This window comes from Mesoplodon densirostris, chromosome 9, assembly GCF_025265405.1.
Source record: "Mesoplodon densirostris isolate mMesDen1 chromosome 9, mMesDen1 primary haplotype, whole genome shotgun sequence".
In the NCBI taxonomy this organism is placed as follows: Eukaryota; Metazoa; Chordata; class Mammalia; order Artiodactyla; family Ziphiidae; genus Mesoplodon; species Mesoplodon densirostris.
Window position 1 is genome coordinate 17,315,760 of NC_082669.1, and position 16,626 is coordinate 17,332,385.

Here is a 16,626-nt window from a genome sequence, read left to right on the forward strand (position 1 = left end):
GAGGGTGGGAGGGAGACGCAAGAGGGAGGAGATATGGGGATATATGTATATGTATAGCTGATTCACTTTGTATAAAGCAGAAACTAACACACCACTGTAAACCAATTATACTCCAGTAAAGATGTTAAAAAATAAAATAAAATAAAATATGTTTGTAATTGAAGTTCCTGTATCTAGTTTGGAAATTCACTATATTTCCCGTAAGAAAACATACTATGAGACAGTGACTGAAATAGGATTGCTCTCATTTTCTACAAATGTCTTTCCATTCAGAATACTTCCTAGTTCCATCCCATGTGACAGTGGGCAATCCTTGCTTTGTGGATGAAACATTTCAGCTAGAGCACTGTGCTACCATCATTCTCTGGGGTAGGTGATGTAATTAAACAGTTTTTGTTGAATATTTATGTAACTAATGATGAGATGAGAATCTTACTTTCTTTTTTCTTCTAACTTCTCCTTGGCCTTGGATTATGTTAAATAAAACTTTTAAACAAACTGAGCTAGATTAGCTAGAGGCTTCCAGAACTATCAAGTTTTATTCCCTCGGGTTTTTTTTTTTTTTTTTTTTTTTCTGACTTAGCATTTAGTTAGTACTTTTCATGCTGTAATACCTCAAATCCGAAATTGTCAGGCTGGCATGCAGCCTGTACTATTGATAAACATTTACGAAATCATTTTTAGGAAGTATTTTGAGAGAAATTTTATTACTCTATATACAGAGATTTCCCAACTAGTATATTGAGCTTAAAGCTTTTCTGTTAGTTTTTCTAGCAGATCGGGGCTTCTCTACCTCATTCTTTGAGAATTGCTGGGGTTTCCCAGTGAGAAAAGAAGGAAGCTGCCTCTGGATCCTCCTAACCCAGCATCCTCTCCCTCCCCTCCCCCCAGGCTTAGAGAGTACTGTCAGCCCTGCCTGTCTTCACTTTCTAGTCAGCTGAAAGTTTCAGGGGAATGAAATGTTTCTATCAGAAGGTAGGAACCTTTGTTTTAAAATGTATTAGTTGTACTTCAAAATCATTCCATGTTATTTAAATATTAGTCATTTAAAAATAAACTTACACTTCACGCATGAATTTTTCACAAGTTATTCCATGTCCATCATCTTTTAAAACTTCATCTGCAGTACACAGACCCAGGGTTTTTAGGGCTATGAGCATAAGAAGAAAGGAAAATTTACAAAGTGAGAATTAGTTTCAGCTAGGGAAATTTACGGAATGACTACAAATTATTACTTCAATTTGTAGAAGATACTGACCTTCTTTATACTGTATAAATGATATTGATCCTTTATTCGAGGAGTCCAGCATCTGAAACATGGCCGCAACGTTAGAGTTATCCATAAAGAAAGGGAAAGCCACGCCTGATACTTTGGCAATTCTCAGCCGTTCCAATAAAGATATTAAAAACTCTCTTGGTTTTTCTGTAAAAGAATAGTTCCAATTCCTTCTGATATGAAATTAAAATATGTCACAAATGGAAATAGTCATGTAACAATTATTAAATACCTATATTTGAAGAACCGTACAAGGCACTGGGAATATAGGCCTTGCTTGCAGGAAAGGCAAGACAATAAACAGTTAAATAATTACATACAAAAGTGCCCTACTCCGGATGACTGAATAAAAATGTCCAGAGACGGGATCTACGCATTTTTCAAAAAAGCTCCTCAGGTGACTCTTAATTTATAGACAGAGTTGAAAACCCTCAAAATGGAACAGCGTGATGCAAGAAAAAAGGCCAGCTAAAAGAAGGAAAAAATAGGTTTTAAAAAACAAACACTTAGATTAATATAGTCCTCCAATTAGGAAGCATAAATGTTCATTCCTAACATAAGGGCAGTATTTTGGATAAACAGGCTATCTTTCATCAAACAATGTGAGAAATGAAAAATCAAGATCAATCCACTTTTCAGAAATAATGCAGGTTAGTTATGATAATAAAAGAAGCCAAAAGAAGTAAAAATGGTATGGCTTAGATGAGGAATATTCCATCTGCTCCATCACGGTACTTCAATCCTAGGATTTAGTAGGACAGAGAGAGAGAGAGAGAGAGAGAGAGAGAGAGAGAGAGTGTGTGTGTGTGTGTGTGTGTGTGTGTATTTTAAAAGTCTTTTAAAAACTCTGTCACTGAGAATTTCATACATATAATAAAAGTAGACAGAAAAGTATAATGAACTCATCACCAACTTCAACTGTTCAATTTTGTGGCTCGTCTTATTTCACCATGATCCCACCTAGGTCCCCTCTTCCTGTATTATTCTGAAGTAAATCACAGCAATCACATTTCATTACTGAATGTTTCAGTGTGCATCTCTAAAAGATAAGGACCCCCTTTTCTCTTTTTTGTTGAGCTATAACTGACATAAAATTGTGTAAGTTTAAGGTGTGCAATATGTTGGTTTGGTACCTTTATACTGCAGTATGATTGCCACTATGATTGCCACTATGATTGCTAGCTAATAGTTCCATCACATCACGTAATGATCATGGCTTTTTTGCAGTGGTAACAATTAAGATCTAGTCTCTTAGCAAGTTTGATGTTTACAATACAGCATTGCTCTCTGTAATCACTATGCTGTGCATTAGATCTCCAGGACTTAGTTATCTACTAGTTGCAAGTTTGTACCCTTAAACAACATCTCTCCTATTCCGCATCCCCCAGCCTCTGGTAACCAGCATTCTACTCTGTTTTTAGGAGTTTGGCTTTTTTAGATTCCACATGTAAGTGATATCACACAGTATCTGTCTTTCTCTCTTTGACTTATTTCACTTATCACAATGTCCTCAAGGTCCACCCATGACAGCTGTTCTAACAGGTGTAACTTGATATCTCATTGTGGTTTTAATTTGCATTCCCAATGATTTGTGATATAGAGCATCTTTTCATGTACGTGTTGCCATTTGGATGTCTTCTTAGGAAAAATATCTATTTAGTTCCTCTGCTCATTTTTAATCAAATTGTTTTTTTGTCATTGAGTTATATGGGTTCTTCATTTATTTTGGATACTAGCCCCTTATCATATATATGATTTGCAAATATTTTTTTCCCATTCCACAGACGGCCTTTTCATTTTGTTGACTGTTTCTTTTGCTGTGCAGAAGTTTTAAAGTTTAATTTGGTCTCACTTGTTGATATTTGCTTTTGTTGTTTGTGCTTTTGGGGTCATATCCAAAAATCATTGACAAGACCAATGCCAAGGAGCTTCTTCCCTGTGTTTTCTTCTAGGAATTTCACAGTATCAGGTCTTATGTTTAAGTCTTTAATCCATTTCGAGTTAATTTTTGTGAATGGTGTTAGACAGGGGTCCAGTTTTCTTTTTCTGCATGAGGTTATTCAGTCTCCCCAACAACATTTGTTGAAGAGGGGACTCCTTTTTCTTTTTTATGTTACCACAATACTGTTATTGTGATACAATTTACACATCTAACAAAATTCTTAATGTTCTCAAATAGCCAGGCCTTATTCAAATTTCCAGTTGTCTGACAAATGTCATAAATTGTAAACACTCTTTAAAAATCAGTAATCAAACGGAGTCCACACATTGTGATAGGTTATGTTTTTAAGTCTCTCTTAATCATATAGGTTTCTCCTCCGTGTATTTCACTCCTTGGAATTTATGTGTTGAAACTAGAAGTAGGCAGACTTTTAATCTAATATAGTGCCTTTTTTGGGCAACTTTTAATACATTATAGCAGCAAATAGGTTACTAAGGCAATCACATCATGTATGTAGTTTTCTGTCATTTCTTTCTGAACTATATAACAAACGTAGAAGGAGAAAAATGTCCAAATTTGATTTCAACTCACTACATTTCTTTTTAAGGCTAGAATATGTAAATAATGCTAATGGAACTTGGTATGTTACTCTGATGAAGATTTGTTGCTGTATATCCTTCAGACTACATGAGGTGCTATAATGTCTATATTTGGAATTGATCATTTATACTCCACCCGCTTCTAAAAATGTTTTGAAAATGCTTACAACGTAAGTATATATAATAAAGATATAAATTTTTTAAAACATGAAGGGAAGAGCCAAATGGCACTAACCACTTAAGTTACACAAATGTCAGCGGACAATGACCATCAGTTCTTCAAGGGAGACATACTTCAGGTTCAAAGTTGTAATACTAATAGCTAGTATTTATTGAGCCCTTACTATGTGCCTGGTACTATGATAAACATTTTCTTTGGCTTACTTGATTTTCTCCTCACGACAGTCACTTGCTCAAGGCCACACAGCCAGTATGAACCCAGTCAGTGTGCTTGCACAGCTCCGAGATTCTACCACACTCAGCTAACTCAGACATGGGAAGCACCTGCAACACCCAAACCTAGTCAGTCATGACAATCTCCCCGGAGTCTTCCTCCTCAGTAGCTCTCAAAGTCATCTGATCCCCACCACTGCCACACAACTGCCTCCTTAAAAAAACTTCTGACTTCTTTAAAGTCATCCCCTAAAAATATATACTCCCTCCTTCCACAGCATAGAATTGCCACTGGGAAGGGCTGCCCGGCCAGGGGCTATATTTCCCAATATACCCGAGAAAAGCCCAGATTTTCCTACCAAATGACTTCAGATTATGTCAAATTTGGCTGTTAAATGAGTTATGAAAATCTGTTGGGTTTCAGAGCTTCTAGAATTTAGGGATCAAGGATGTGGGACTGTGGACGTGTTCTTACAACAGTAATAGCCCAACCACACTGTGAAGTCTTATTTTCCATTACTTCCTTACAATTCCAAGGTTTTCAGACTGAGATACATATCATAATGCCAGAAGCTTTGCAAAGACCCAAGATAAACATAGTGTTTCTTCCTGAGCATCAATCATACAGTAGTGAGTAATATGGAACATATTAGAAGTGGATATACAGGGACTTCCCTGGCGGTGCAGTGGTTAAGAATCCACCTGCCAATGCAGGGGACATGGGTTCAAGCCCTGGTCCAGGAAGATCCCACATGCCATGAGCAACTAAGCCTGTGAGCCACAACTACTGAGCCTGCGCTCTAGAGCCCATGCTCTAGAGCCCACGAGCCACAACTACTGAGCTCGCGCGCCACAGCTACTGAAACCCACATGCCTAGAGCCTGTGCTCCGCAACAAGAGAAGCCACTGCAATGAGAAGCCCGTGCACCGCAACCAACAGTAGCCCCTGCTCACCGCAACTAGAGAAAGCCAGCGTGCAGCAACGAAGACCCAACACAGCCAAACAAAAACAAAAACACCTTTTTTTTTTTTTTTTTTGCGGTACGCGGGCCTCTCACTGCTGCAGCCTCTCCCGTTGCGGAGCACAGGCTCCGCACGCGCAGGCTCAGCGGCCATGGCTCACGGGCCCAGCCACTCCGCAGCATGTGGGATCTTCCCGGACCGGGGCACGAACCCGTGTCCCCTGCATCGGCAAGCGGACTCTCAACCACTACGCCACCAGGGAAGCCCCAAAAAAACCTTTTAAAAAATAAGTAGATAAATAAAAGAAAAGCTACTTTAAAAAAAAATGGATATATGGTAGTTCCCCCTTATCCATGGAGAATACATTCCAATACCCTCTGTAATGCCTGAAACCACATGATAAAATTTAATTTATAAATTAGGCATAGTAAGAAATTAACAACTAATAATAAAATCAATTATAATGATCTACCATAATAAAAGTTATATGAATGTGGTCTCTCTCAAAATACCTTACTGTACAAATTTAATGCCTTTTCCATCTTAACTAAGCACTTACGCACTGTGGCTGTAACCTTTTCAGTCTGAACCACAACAGCAAAACTCAAATGAGTTTCTTTTCCTTCTTCACAATTTCACAATTTCACAGGCTCTGGAGCCTGCGTGCCACAACTAGAGAGAAAAAACCCACATGCCACAACTAGAGAGAAGCCCATGTGCCACAATGAAGATCCCACGTGCCACAACTAAGACCCGTCGCAGCCAAAAATAAATAAATAAATAATAAATAAAATCTTAAAAAAAAAGAAATGGTGAACAAAGGTTTTTCTTTACCTTTGATGTAATCTGCCTAGGAAACAAAAATGTACGTCTTGGGCTTTCCTGGTGGCGCAGTTTTAAATAATCTGCCTGGCAATGCAGGGGACATGGGTTGGAGCCCTGGTCTGTGAAGATCCCATGTGCCTCGGAGCAACTAAGCCCGTGCACCACAACTGCTGAGCCTGGCTCTAGAGCACACGAGCCACAACTACTGAGCCCGTGTGCCACAACTACTGAAGCCCGCAGGCCTAGAGCCTGTGCTCCACAACAAGAGAAGCCACTGCAATGAGAAGCACATGCAAGACAATGAAGAGTAGCCTCCGCTCGCCGCAACTAGAGAAAGCCTGTAAGCAGCAATGAAGACCCAACACAGCCAAAAATTTTAAAAAAGATGTACGTCTTATGAAAATAATTTACTGTGCTTCACGTTGTCATTATCAGGTCTTTGACTATGTAGAAAAAAAAATCCGACTCTTATAGAATTAAAAGAGCTAATTTTTGTTTGGTTGGTTTATTATAACTATATAACTTTCTGTATTTGCCTTTAAAATCTTTTGTCACTTTGGTTGAATGGATAACTAAGTATTGTTTCACAGTGACCTATGTGATTCTATTTGATCACATATTTTCAATGTTTTGACATTTTAAAAAAACTTCCCAAATCAAATTCTGAATGAAGCTAAAAGAGAAATATTACTTAGGCTTATTTGATATATTAGACTGCATGGGAAACATCGTCAAATAAAAAGCAATATTTAACCTTCTTAGGTCATATTTATAAGGGATATATATCATTAAAATAAGTAATTCAGAAATTATATGAAATTCTTAAAAATCTATATCCTGGCATAATGTTATCAGTCATAATTCCAGCTATTATCTTAAAACATTATATATCATAAAAGTAACCAAATTTCCTTGTCAATTGCATCATTTTTGGTGTGTGTATGTGAACACTTACCAGGTCTTTAACCATGACTATTTTTAGGTCTTTTGCCACTCACAGTTATTGTTTTACTGTGATGCTTTTGCAAAAATGTTCCTAAAAAGTGCTTCATCTTCAAGAAGATTCATGGAAAAGACTCTGAAAAGTAAAGGTTTCTAATAATTATAAAATCATATTATTGAACTGGGTAAGAATTTCTAGAACTCTAGTGGAAAACTGATTCATAAAGCTGCCTACCAAGATCAAGCAAAATAAGAATTAATTATGTAAGACTGAATGAACTGATTTTAATTTTTATGATTTAATTTAAAACATTGCTGGTTCTTTAATGTTTTGTTTTCCAGATTTAAAGAGGCCTCTTTTCTCCTCTCTTTTAAGCTGTCTATAACTTATTGCAATTTGGTGAAGTATGTATTTGCAACAAAGGTTGAAACATTTATCTTTTTCTCCCTACCTGATTCCTCCAGAATTTTGAAACTCTTACTAAATATTCTTATTTTTCATGACAATATATATATTTGCACAATGGAAACAATGGACAAGTCCTTGGCTTGGCTTCTTAGCCTAAAGAGACTTTAAAGGTCTAATCTGAGATTCCTTATGAAAAGCTCCAGCAAAGCAGATTTAAAAGAGTCCATACAAGCCTCTTAGATAACCTCATCTACCAGAGGGCAGACAGCAGAAGTAAGAAGAACGACAATCCTGCAGCCTGTGGAACAAAAACCACATTCACAGAAAGACAGACAAGATGAAAAGGCAGAGGGCTATGTACCAGATGAAGGAACAAGATAAAACCCCAGAAAAACAACTAAATGAAGTGGAGATAGGCAACCTTCCAGAGAAAGAATTCAGAATAATGATAGTGAAGATGATCCAGGACCTCGGGGGAAAAAAATGGAGGCAAAGATCGAGAAGATGCAAGAAATGTTTAACAAAGACCTAGAAGAATTAAAGAACAAACAAACAGAGATGAACAATACAACTGAAATGAAAACTACAGTAGAAAGAATCAATAGCAGAATAACTGAGGCAGAAGAACGGATAAGTGACCTGGAAGACAGAATGGTGGAATTCACTGCTGCGGAAGAGAATAAAGAAAAAAGAATGGGGCTTCCCTGGTGGCGCAGTGGTTGAGAGTCCGCCTGCCGATGCAGGGGACACGGGTTCGTGCCCCGGTCTGGGAAGATCCCACATGCCGCGGAGCAGCTGGGCCCGTGAGCCATGGCCGCTGAGCCTGTGTGTCCGGAGCCTGTGCTCCGCAACGGGAGAGGCCACAACAGTGAGAGGCCCGCGTACCGCAAAAAAAAAAAAAAAAAAAGAAAAAAGAATGAAAAGAAATGAAGACAGCCTAAGAGAGCTCTGGGACAACATTAAACACAACAACAATCACATTATAGGGGTCCCAGAAGGAGAAGAGAGAGAGAAAGGACCTGAGAAAATATCTGAAGAGATTAGAGTCAAAAACTTCCCTAACATTGGAAAGGAAATAGCCACCCAAGTCCAGGAAGCACAGAGAGTCCCACATAGGATAAACCCAAGGAGAAACACACCAAGACACACAGTAATCAAACTGGCAAAAATTAAAGACAAAGAAAAATTATTGAAAGCAGCAAGGGAAAAATGACAAATAACATACAAGGGAACTCCCATACAGTTAACAGCTGATTTCTCAGCAGAAACTCTACAAGCCAGAAGGGAGTGGCATGACATACTTACAGTGATGAAAGGGAAGAACCTACAACCAAGATTACTCTACTTGGCAAGGATCTCATTCAGATTCGATGGAGAAGTCAAAAAACTTTACAGACAAGCAAAAGCTAAGAGAATTCAGCACCACCAAACCAGCTCTACAACAAATGCTAAAGGAACTTCTCTAAGTGGGAAACACAAGAGAAGAAAAGGACCTACAAAAACAAACTCAAAACAATTAAGAAAATGGCCATAGGAACATACATATCGATAATTACCTTAAATGTGAATGGATTAAGTGCTCTGACCAAAAGACACAGGCTCGCTGAATGGATACAAAAACAAGACCCATATATACGCTGTCTACAAGAGACCCCCTTCAGACCTAGGTACACATACAGACTGAAAGTGAGGGGATGGAAAATGATATTCTGTGCAAATGGAAATCAAGAGAAATCTGGAGTAGCAATACTCATATCAGATTAAATAGACTTTAAAATAAAGAATGTTAAGACTTTAAAATAAAGAATGTTACAAGAGACAAGGAAGGACACAGCATAATGATCAAGGGATCAGTCCAAGAAGAAGAGATAACAATTATAAATCTATATGCACCCAACATAGGAGCACCTCAATACATAAGGCAACTGCTAACAGCTCTAAAAGAGGAAATCAACAGTAACACAGTAATAGTGGGGGACTTTAACACCTCACTTACACCAATGGACACATCATCCAAAATGAAAATAAATAAGGAAACAGAAGCTTTATATGACACAGTAGACCAGATAGATTTAATTGATATTTATAGGACATTCCATCCCAAAACAGCAGATTACACTTTCTTCTCAAGTGCACATGGAACGTTCTCCAGGATAGATCACATCTTGGGTCACAAATCAAGCCTCAGGAAGTTTAAGAAAATTGAAATCATATCAAGCATCTCTTCTGACCACAACGCTATGAGATTAGAAATGAATAACAGGGAAAAAAATGTAAAAACCACAAACACATGGAGGCTAAACAATACGTTACTAAATAACCAAGAGACCACTGAAGAAATCAAAGAGGAAACCAAAAAATACCTGAGAAAAATGACAATGAAAACACAATGATCCAAAACGTATGGGATGCAGCAAAAGCAGTTCTAAGAGGGAAGTTTATAGCTATACAAGCCTACCTCAAGAAACAAGAAAAATCTCAAGTAAACAATCTAACTCAAATCAATAAAATTAGAAATGAAAAAGGAGAAGTTACAACAGACACCGCAGAAATACAAAGCATCCTAAGAGAATACTACAAGCAACTCGATGCCAATAAAATGGACAACTTGGAGGAAATGGACAAATTCTTAGAAAGGTATAACCTTCCAAGACTGAACCAGGAAGAAATAGAAAATATGAACAGACCAATCACAAGTAATGAAATTGAAACTGTGATTAAAAATCTTCCAACAAACAACAGTCCAGGACCAGATGGCTTCACAGGGGAATTCTATCAAACATTTAGAGAAGAGCTAACACCCATCCTTCTCAAACTCTTCCAAAAAATTGCAGAGGAAGGAACACTCCCAAACTCATTCTATGAGGCCACCATCACCCTGATACCAAAACCAGACAAAGATACTAGAAAAAAAGAAAATTACAGACCAATATCACTGATGAATATAGATGCAAAAATCCTCAACAAAATACTAGCAAACAGAATCCAACAACACATTAAAAGGATCATACACCATGATCAAGTGGGATTTATCCCAGGAATGCAAGGATTCTTCAATATATGCAAATCAATCAATGTGATATACCATATTAACAAATTGAAGAATAAAAACCATATGATCATCTCAATAGATGCAGAAAAAGCTTTTGACAAAATTCAACACCCATTTATGATGAAAACTCTCCAGAAAGTGGGCATAGAGGGAACCTACCTCAACATAAAAAAGACCATATACGACAAACCCGCAGCAAACATTATTCTCAATGGTGAAAAACTGAAAGCATTTCCTCCAAGATCAGGAACACAACAAGAATGTCCACTCTCACCACTATTATTCAACATAGTTTTGGAAGTCCTAGCCACGGCAATCAGAGAAGAAAAAGATATAAAAGGAATACAAATTGGAAAAGAAGAAGTAAAACTGTCACTGTTTGCAGATGACATGATACTATACATAGAGAATCCTAAAGATGCCACCAGGAAACAACTAGAGCTAATCAATGAATATGGTAATGTTGCAGGATACAAAATTAATGCACAGAATTCTCTTGCATTCCTATACACTAATGATGAAAAATCTGAAAGAGAAATTAAGGAAACACTCCCATTTACCACTGCAACAAAAAGAATAAAATACCTAGGAATAAACCTACCTAGGGAGACAAAAGACCTGTACTCAGAAAACTATGAGACACGTATGAAAGAAATTAAAGATGATACCAACAGATGGAGAAATACACCATGTTCTTGGATTGGAAGAATCATCATTGTGAAAATGACTCTAGTACTCAAAGCAATCTACAGATTCAATGAAATCCCTATCAAATTACCAATGGCATTTTTTTACAGAACTAGAGCAAAAAATCTTAAAATTTGTATGGAGACACAAAAGACCCCGAATAGCCAAAGCAGTCTTGAGGGAAAAAAATGGAGCTGGAGGAATCAGACTCCTTGACTTCAGACTATACTACAAAGCTACAGTAATCAAGACAATATGGTACTGGCACAAAAACAGAAATGTAGATCAGTGGAACAAGATAGAAAGCCCAGAGATAAACCCACGCACCTATGGTCAACTAACCTTTGACAAAGGAGGCAAGGATATACAATGGAGAAACGACAGTCTCTTCAATAAGTGGTGCTGGGAAAACTGGACAGCTACATGTAAAAGAATGAAATTAGAACATTCTCTAACACCATACACAAAAATAAACTCAAAATGGATTCAAGACCTAAACGTAAGACCGGACACTATAAAACTCTTAGAGGAAAACATAGGAAGAACACTCTTTGACATAAATCACAGCAAAATCCTTTTTTTTTTTTTTTGGTGGTGGTATGCAGGCCTTTCACTGTTCTGGCCTCTCCCGTTGAGGAGCACAGGCTCCGGACGCGCAGGCTCAGCGGCCTTGGCTCAAGGGCCCAGCCGCTCCGTGGCACGTGGGATCCTCCCGGACCGGGGCACGAACCTGTGCCCCTGCATCGGCAGGCGGACTCTCAACCACTGCGCCACCAGGGAAGCCCGCAAAATCTTTTTTGATCCACCTCCTAGCGTAATGGAAATAAAAACAAAAATAAACAAATGGGACCTAATGAACCTTAAAAGCTTTTGCACAGCAAAGGAAACTATAAACAGGACAAAAAGACAACCCTAAGAATGGGAGAAAATATTTGCAAATGACTCAATGTACAAAGGATTAATCTCCAAAATATATAAATAGCTCATGCAGCTCAATATTAAAAAAACAAACAACCCAATCCAAAAATGGGCAGAAGACCTAAACAGACATTTCTCCAAAGAAGATATACAAATGGCCAAGAAGCACACGAAAAGCTGCTCAACATCACTAATTATTAGAGAAATGTAAATCAAAAGTACAAGGAGGTATCACCTCACACCAATTAAAATGGGCATCATCAGAAAATCTACAAACAACAAATGCTGGAGAGAGTGTGGAGAAAAGGGAACCCTCTTGCACTGTTGGTGGGAATGTTAATTGATACAGCCACTATGGAGAACAGTATGGAGGTTCCTTAAAAAAATAAAAATAGAATTACCATATGATCCAGCAATCCCACTACTGGGCATATACCCAGAGAAAACCATAATTCAAAAAGACACATGCACCCCAATGTTCATTGCAGCACTATTTACAATAGCCAGGTCATGGAAGCAACCTAAATGCCCACTGACAGACGAATGGGTAAAGAAGATGTGGTACGTATATACAATGGAATATTCCTCAGCCATAAAAAGGAACGAAATTGGGTCATTTGTTGAGACGTGGATGGACCTAGAGACTGTCATACAGAGTGAAGTAAGTCAGAAAGAGAAAAAAAAATCGTATATTAACGCATATATGTGGAACCTAGAAAAATGGTACAGATGAACCAGTTTGCAGGGCAGAAATTGAGACACAGAGGTAGAGAACAAACGTATGGACACCAAGCGGGGAAAGCAGCGGGGTGGTGGTGGTGGTGTGATGAATTGGGTGATTGGGATTGACATGTATACACTGATGTGTATAAAATTGATGACTAATAAGAACCTGTTGTATAAAAAAATAAAATTCAAAAATTCAAAAACAAACTAAACTCATGTATTTCCTGGTTCAATCTGAAATAAAGATGTGTTGTTCAAGCATTTGAAATAGAAAAAAAAAGAGTCGATACAATCACTGTTCTTAATGCAGTTACGCAAATAATCAGATCAAGTTTATTGAAACTAGACTTAATTTGCAAACAAATTTCTCTTACTGGTTATCGTTTATAACACTCGGGATGATTATAGAAAGAAAAATTATGTTTTAGTAATACACATTTGTAGATATCAGATTTTAGTATTGTTAACCCTCTTTGAGGTTTTGTTTTCTATCTGTAAACTGGACTGGATCCTGAATTCTTCTAGTTTCTTCCAGTATTTGACTAGAACTCTCCAAACTAATATTTCCAATTTTCTCCCACTCTTTTGACTCCAAATCACAATGAAACTCAAGTGCCCTTTTCCCAAAGCCATACAAGTTAAAGCTGGACAACTTGACATAAACCTCAGAGAAATCACAACAGCTCATGAGCGGGCAATCTGCATGCTTGTTTTTACATGGCCACTCAGAAGCTCGCCAGGCACATTCAAACTGCAAGGAAAATCCATTAGACTGTCACTGCCATCCTCATTCCACCATCTGGAGATGCTTCAAACTCAAATCTACAAATTTTCTCAAATGGCTGCTCTCCAAAGTCAGAAACTGAATTTATAATTTGCTCAAACTATTAGCCTTTGTTTTTCTTTTGTTTCCCTAGAAATGCCTCTTGTTAAATTACCTGATTGCTCACAGCACACAGACACCTCATTTAGGTGGAAGCTCACCTAAATGGAAGCAGCACGGTCTCCTAAAATACAACATCCTCCCTTCCTTCTGTCTTGAGGAATCATGAGGATACACGATTGCTAACACACCAGGTTGTGCCTATGAAAATAACCTTTAAAAACTGAAACCTAATGGCACATTAATCCAAAAAAATTGTCGGTTCACATTAATCCAAAAAAATTGTCGGTTCACTTAGAAAGGTAAAACTTAAAAACTGCTGGTTATAACCCATTTGAGTTATTTAACTGGTTAAATCTTGGGTCCTGGGAATCTCTGCTCTGGACAATTTTTCAATCCTTGGTTATTATTTTCCTTATAGTTATCATATTAACCTTCCTAGTGTGTTGTATACTCTCGAGGGTTTTAAATGCCTATCTCCAGCCACTCGCATGCCAAATGGCATCCGTCAGGATCACACAACTGGACAAAATCAACAATAACCATATAAAGAATTAAGATAGTGACTACACGGCTCTCCTGCCTAAGGACTCAACCAATGCAAACAGTGTATATGCGATTCTTCAGCCTGACTACATCAACAGTGGTAGCCGGGAATAATGCTATACTGGGTTGCTCATACTCTCCGCCCACGGAGAGAAAGACCAAAAGCAGGAGGGGGGCAGGGGGGATTGTTAAAATCAAGACCAAATGGAAACCAGCCTTGAAAAATTCCCTGGGCAGACAAAACCAGTTAAGTTACACAAGCAAAGCTTAGTTTAGCTTATTTTGCAAGACTTACTTGACCTGGGTCATTTCTTGCTTCTGCCTCTGTAAATAAGCAAAATTTAAACCGTTTCCCAAGGTTGATATGAAGTAACCAATTCCCTATCGTTTAAGATGATGATAATATTATAACCAACTACTGTGAAGAATAAACAGTCACTATCTTCTCGCCATATAAGCTGCTTCATAACAATATACCCCTGAGCCTCATTCCTTGTTTTGGTTTGAGTGCTCCTGGTTTTCAAACTATCTTTTTGGTGTGTGCAAAATAAACTTTACTGATTACTACTTTGGTGATTCACTGGTTTTACCTCTGCTATTTCTGAAGTTTTGACACACACACATATACATATATGTCTGCATCTAACAGCAAAAGACTATTTTCACCACCACAGTACCAGAGACCAGCAAGAGATGGTAATTAGTCACTTTTTCAAAAAGTAGTTTTTTTTTTTTTTTCGGTACGTGGGCCTCTCACTGTTGTGGCCTCTCCCGTTGTGGAGCACAGGCTCCGGACGCGCAGGCTCAGCGGCAATGGCTCACGGGCCCAGCAGCTCCGCGGCATGTGGGATCTTCCCGGACCGGGGCACGAACCCATGTCCCCTGCATCGGCAGGCGGACTCTCAACCACTGCACCACCAGGGAAGCCCTCAAAAAGTAGGTTTTTAAAAATTAGTTTGACAGCAACTTTTTCCCAGTGCAGTAAAAAAGTGCATTCCTTTGTACTTTGTTTTTTTGATTTTCTATTTATTTTTAATTGTTGCAGAGTTTTGCTGGTTTATCATTTTAAAACAACTAGAGAGAACTTGATCGCCTTATACAGGATCATATTAGTTGGGTGGCTTTTGGCAAAACTGGAATATTTGGTTTTTATATTTCCTTACCCAGAGGCAAATGGACAATTTGGGCATTTTGGACACTCCATATGAGACTAGTAAATTACAATTCTGCACCCTGGGGAGAAGCACATCGAGTCACTTTCACCTTAACATAACTTTTACATTTACAGACCACACAAAAATTATGAAACGATCCAAACTTTGTAAGGGAATCAGACATAGAAAACATGTCAGGAAAATCTATCTCCTCAAGAATATCCTTCCTTTTACCCTATCAGTTGTTTTTACCAGCTTACAAACTCTTTGAGAGCAGGGATAACACTGGAAACATCTGTTGCTTACCAGGCATAAGGATGATTTATACATTATTTATTTTATCTTCCCCACGTTGCCATGAGATCGGTATTATTATAATCCCCATTTTCCAGAAGAGGAGACCGAAGTTCAGACTCTTGCCCACTATCACAAAGTAGTAAGGGGTGGAGCCCGGAGCCAGGTTGCCGGACCCCGGAGCCTCTCTCCCACCGGCGAGAGCCCTCCACCGGCGAGAGTCCCGCCACACTCAGCTAGTGGCAGGCACAAAGAGGCCGTTCACTAAGTCTTGCTTAATTTGAAGGCCACAGCGTTAACTAGCAGCAGAAGGGCTCGAGTAGCCGAGAGGCAGGAGAGTGTACGCGGAGGGGCTGGGAGTGGTAGCCGGGAAGGAAGCTGGCCCCCCGGGACGCGGGCGGGGAGGGATGGCTACACCGGGAATTTCTGGGGACCGCTCGGTGTGGGACAGAAAGCCGAGTGGTAGGCAAGACACTTACCTGGCCGAGAAAAGAGGAGGGCGCTGGTGAGATAGGTCAGCAACTCCATAATCCGATGTTTTTCCAAATAATTCCTGGCTTCGAGCTCCCTGCTGCTGTTGGCCTCCATCGCTCCGAATTGGGACGTTGCTAGGTGACCAGGCACCGTCACGGCCGTTCGGCTCCGCCCCTTCCGCCCGACGCGGTTACGTGATGCGCGCCCCACAGGCTGAGACCTGGGCGCCAAATCCTGCACCTCCTCGCGAAGGAGGCAGTCTGGGAGATGTGGGGTGGGGCCTACGCGGAGGCAGGAGGGAAACCCGTGCAGAGCTTCTTGCGAGCGGAGGGCGCCGTCCGCTGTCCGGGCTGAGTTTCGGGCCTGATGGTCTTTTCCTGTTTCTGTCTCTAGCACCTAGCTCAGTACTTGCTGACCCAAGGTCTCATGTGGTAATAACACATGAGGATAGACTAATAACAGAAGGAACTTGTGTAATAACGGGGGTGTCCAGTGGAGAGTCCTAAGCAGCATCTTTGGTGTGAGCAGCCTGAAGCACGGCGC

At 39.3% G+C, this 16,626-nt stretch overlaps 1 protein-coding gene across 3 annotated transcripts in view; it reads right to left on the bottom strand.

Annotated features, from left to right (window-relative positions):
• The window catches only part of PUS7 (pseudouridine synthase 7), a 106,245-nt gene extending 90,024 nt beyond the window's left edge, over positions 1-16,221 (bottom strand). For 2 of the 3 annotated variants that reach the window (XM_060107519.1, XM_060107518.1), the window contains exons 1-3: positions 16,089-16,221; positions 1,259-1,423; positions 1,063-1,150 (exon numbers count right to left, since the gene is read on the bottom strand). In XM_060107519.1, the coding sequence (XP_059963502.1) occupies positions 1,063-1,150; positions 1,259-1,423; positions 16,089-16,197 (362 nt within the window). In that variant the 5' untranslated portion in view covers positions 16,198-16,221. The remainder of the gene's footprint in view (positions 1-1,062; positions 1,151-1,258; positions 1,424-16,088) is intronic. The other variant, XM_060107515.1, reaches the window with a different exon arrangement.
• Between the last annotated feature and the right edge of the window lie 405 nt (positions 16,222-16,626).